Below are 3,645 nucleotides of genomic sequence, written 5' to 3'. Positions count from 1 at the left end.
AACCTCCTGGTGGCTTCCCTGTTAACATCTCCAGATTGATTGGTTTTTGTATCTGCAGGCAGCTTTTTGACTGTACCTTTGAAAGGCACCTATTACAATTGTGCAATAAGACTGAGAGGAAAATATAAAATGTGCAGATAACACTGGATTCAGCTGTTATAACACTGGAATAGTTTAATGCTTCTGCTATGCTCTCCATGTAGAGCTCTATCCATTTTTTTGTACATGTAGAGCTATTGATTCTTAATAGTTCATAAGGAAAGTGCCACATATAGGAACTTGATATGATGTGAAAACTGAAATCATGGCCGCAAATAGATTTCCACATATAATTATCCTTAGGGAACCTGTGTTAAAGGTTGCATGCTAGGGCTGTGGAATGGAATGTGAAAAAGGACTACTTTAGAGCAATGCATTTTTCCCTGTGGTTGCCTGGCTGTTCTCTGCAGCTGCACCATGATGCTGAGAAAATGCATTTGACATAAAGCACTGCACAAATAACATATATGTGCCCTCCTGTGCTTTTGAATCACCGCTGTTTTATTGAAAAGTTTTAGAGTCTACTCTCCAGGTTAGCTGGAGGGAGAGCATTAAAGAGAGCCCTGGGGGGGAAACTCATCTAGAATTGGAATATGTAAGAGGATACCAATATTTTGCAGATGTAACCCTCTGTATTTCCCTCAGTGGTTGGAAGATGTTTGCCATATGGCTCAGCTCATTTTGTATCTGTATTTTTACATTTTTTAAAATTTGCCTCACTGTATGTGTCAACTCAAGGCAGTGAACATATCTAATACTGCATCCTCTATATCTAATACTCCACAAAAGAACTATGTGTGAAGTGGTTCAGCCTGACAGACTAACAGGCCTAAATTCACTCACAATCTCCTGCTTTCTAGACCAGCACTTTAGCCAATCTGTTCCCTAATTATTTCCTTTTTCTTCCCCAAACTCCTGAATTAGCCTTCACATAGAATATGGTCCAATTAGATATAGCATGTATATCAACAACAAGATGTAACAATATCTGTTGTAGATAAAATAAGTTTGATTGAAGACAGGTTACTATTTGTTGAGATTAATCCATGGAGCATTTTCAACCTAATGCTTTCCACATATGTGAGAGAAAATGAGAAAGTTTTTAAAATGGACAAGTTGGTTTATATATTTATATTAATATATATACCTAGAAAGCTGCAATTTTTGCAGAAGTGATAATAGTATGTCAGCTGAAAGATCATCAAACTTCCAGATCTTTCTCAACTATAAATCCCAGCATCCTGTCCCGTTGCTCTTACCCATAACGGCTCCTGGGAATTGGAGCCAGCAGTACAGAATCTGCAGTATCAAATCACTTAATCCTTATAAAAGTCTAGGTAAAAAACATATAGCTATAATGCTATGCTTTGAAATTGTAACAATAAGGCAAGCAGAAATCAGATTAGAAAAATTGTGTTTTATATTAGTCACAATAATTCACTTTGCACATCTGACTATGCCATGGTTTGCTGAATAAGCCATAATGAATGGGGTACACATACAACACATTGAAACCTTCAAATTCGACAACTACATCTGAATTTAAGAGTATTTGATTCTTTCTAGTATTATCGAGAAGTGAAAATCCATGTTTCTTAATATTTGCATGTTACCAAAAAGCATGATTTTAGGCTTAAGTAAGTCCTCGTGTATTTAGAAAGTTTTATTGGCGTGATAGCATTCATGTGGTCTGTATAATCTCACATTCATTATAAGTTGCCTTCTAGAATAGGAAGTACTTGGAAATTTCAGAACAGTTGTGTTTGGTTTAAGGAGTTGGAGACAGATGTCACTTCTGCCCTTCTGGGTGTTCCAAGCATCTATTTGCCTTTTATCTAAAGCGTGGTGCACAACTCTGTTATAATTAATATTTAAGAAAAATACAGGGAAATTCACAAACTGTCCCTACTGCAGTTCCCATTAATTTCTTTTTCTACTAATTTCTCTTTATATCTTCCAGGGAAGGAATATGGCAAAGGTGACAGCAGATATATGATGTAAGTGTTAACTTTGAAATGACTGGCAAAGGTCTGGATATTTCTGCAAAGATCCAGCATTAAGCAATTTTGAACACAATTACCTGGTCTGAGTGTGGGGATAGGGAAAGGATGATTTGACATAATGCAAACATAAACATAGCTGAGATGTTCAAACTTTTGCATGAGTTCTCTTAATATATTTTCTGCTGCCAAGATAATTTTTTAATAGGGCGAGTACAACAAAATTAAAAGAATTCCTGCATTTCTTTTTAAGGATCCTAATCTTGTATATTTCTAAATTATTTTAGAAAAAAACCTCCCATTGAATTCTATTCATGCCTTAAAAGAGCATATGGGGGAATGACATTTGTTTTCCAGTCTCATATGTATGAACTTTCGAGATGAGTATTATCAGTGGGGTTCCCCCAGGTCAGTGGAAGATCTGGTTGATGAGCATGACTATTTTATCTGCAAGGGATGGCTAAATTCTACTTTTCCCCATTTATTTTTAATTCGTTTTTTTCTCTTTTCCCCTCAGCCATAGTAATTGAGCTTGGGAAAATAAAATGGGCAAGGCTTGAATAGAAAGAACCTGCACCAGTTCACTCTCCTCACTTGCATCAAATTCTGCAGTTTGGCCTGAGATGGGTTTATTATCTTTGTGAATTTTCATGCATGCATGCATGCATGCATGCATGCATGCATGCATGCATCCATCCATCCATCCATCCATCCATCCATCCATCCATCCATCCATCCATCCATCCATCCATCCATCCATCCATCCATCCATCCATCCATCCATCCATCCATCCATCCATCCATCTATCCATCCATCATCCCCTTTCTCCCTCTCCAGATTGAATGTAGTGAACTGTAAGAAAGTTGGGATGTTTTGAGACCTCAAGGTGACATTCATTTCATTTTTGTATCTGCAGATCAGATAATTTTATAATTTGCGTGGAAACTGTCACTCTCTGTGTTTTGACTCCCCTCAGTCTTTGGACTGCAGTCGCATTTCTTTCACGCCAGTCCCATCGATACGTGCTGCAGCTAGTGGTGTCAGTAGGTAGGTATGCAAGACGGGGAGGTGGGTATGTCAGGATATATAAATGTTAATGCAATCTTTCAAAAGCAATTTCTATTCTTGGTTAATGTTCCATACACCTGACTGCATTTCTTTTTTGGCTTGTCCACTTTTGATCTTTTCTTCCTACTTTAATCAGCCATGTTGTCTATCTCTAACCATAGGTCATATATATGGTGACGTTCTGTACTTCTACACTGAATACCGTAATGGCTTTCGTCATAGTGAGATGTGGCACCCTACCTACTTCTGGTTTTACTTTGTCTTTCTGAATAGTCTATGGATTATCATTCCCTCTATTCTCACCTGGGATGCCTGGAAGCACCTCAGTGCTTGCCAGAGAATAACAGATGCCAACAAGGTCAAGAGACATTGATATTTTGCACAGGAGGTCATATTGGATGGTACTTCCAGCCATTCAGAGGTTGATCTTGTATTCCTCCTGTTCCTCTGCACTTGTTTAGATATTTTCTGTGGTTTCTCTGTTTAATGGTGGTTATTCTCTTCTTTAAATATTCATAGCTCTTAAGCTATGAGCTT

At 37.7% G+C, this 3,645-nt stretch overlaps 1 protein-coding gene across 1 annotated transcript; it reads left to right on the top strand.

The window, feature by feature from the left end:
- Nucleotides 1-1,522: 1,522 nt before the first annotated feature.
- LOC107291933 (3-beta-hydroxysteroid-Delta(8),Delta(7)-isomerase-like) lies at nt 1,523-3,645 on the top strand. The gene is made up of 4 exons (XM_015820988.1): nt 1,523-1,531; nt 1,954-2,036; nt 2,957-3,087; nt 3,270-3,645. Exons 1-4 carry the CDS (start codon nt 1,523-1,525, stop codon nt 3,479-3,481), a joined length of 435 nt encoding a protein of 144 aa, XP_015676474.1. The 3' UTR covers nt 3,482-3,645.

This window comes from Protobothrops mucrosquamatus, unplaced genomic scaffold (assembly GCF_001527695.2).
Source record: "Protobothrops mucrosquamatus isolate PMUCROS unplaced genomic scaffold, P.Mucros_1.0 scaffold_159, whole genome shotgun sequence".
NCBI lineage: Eukaryota > Metazoa > Chordata > Lepidosauria > Squamata > Viperidae > Protobothrops > Protobothrops mucrosquamatus.
This window is presented reverse-complemented; position numbering and strand designations above follow the sequence as displayed.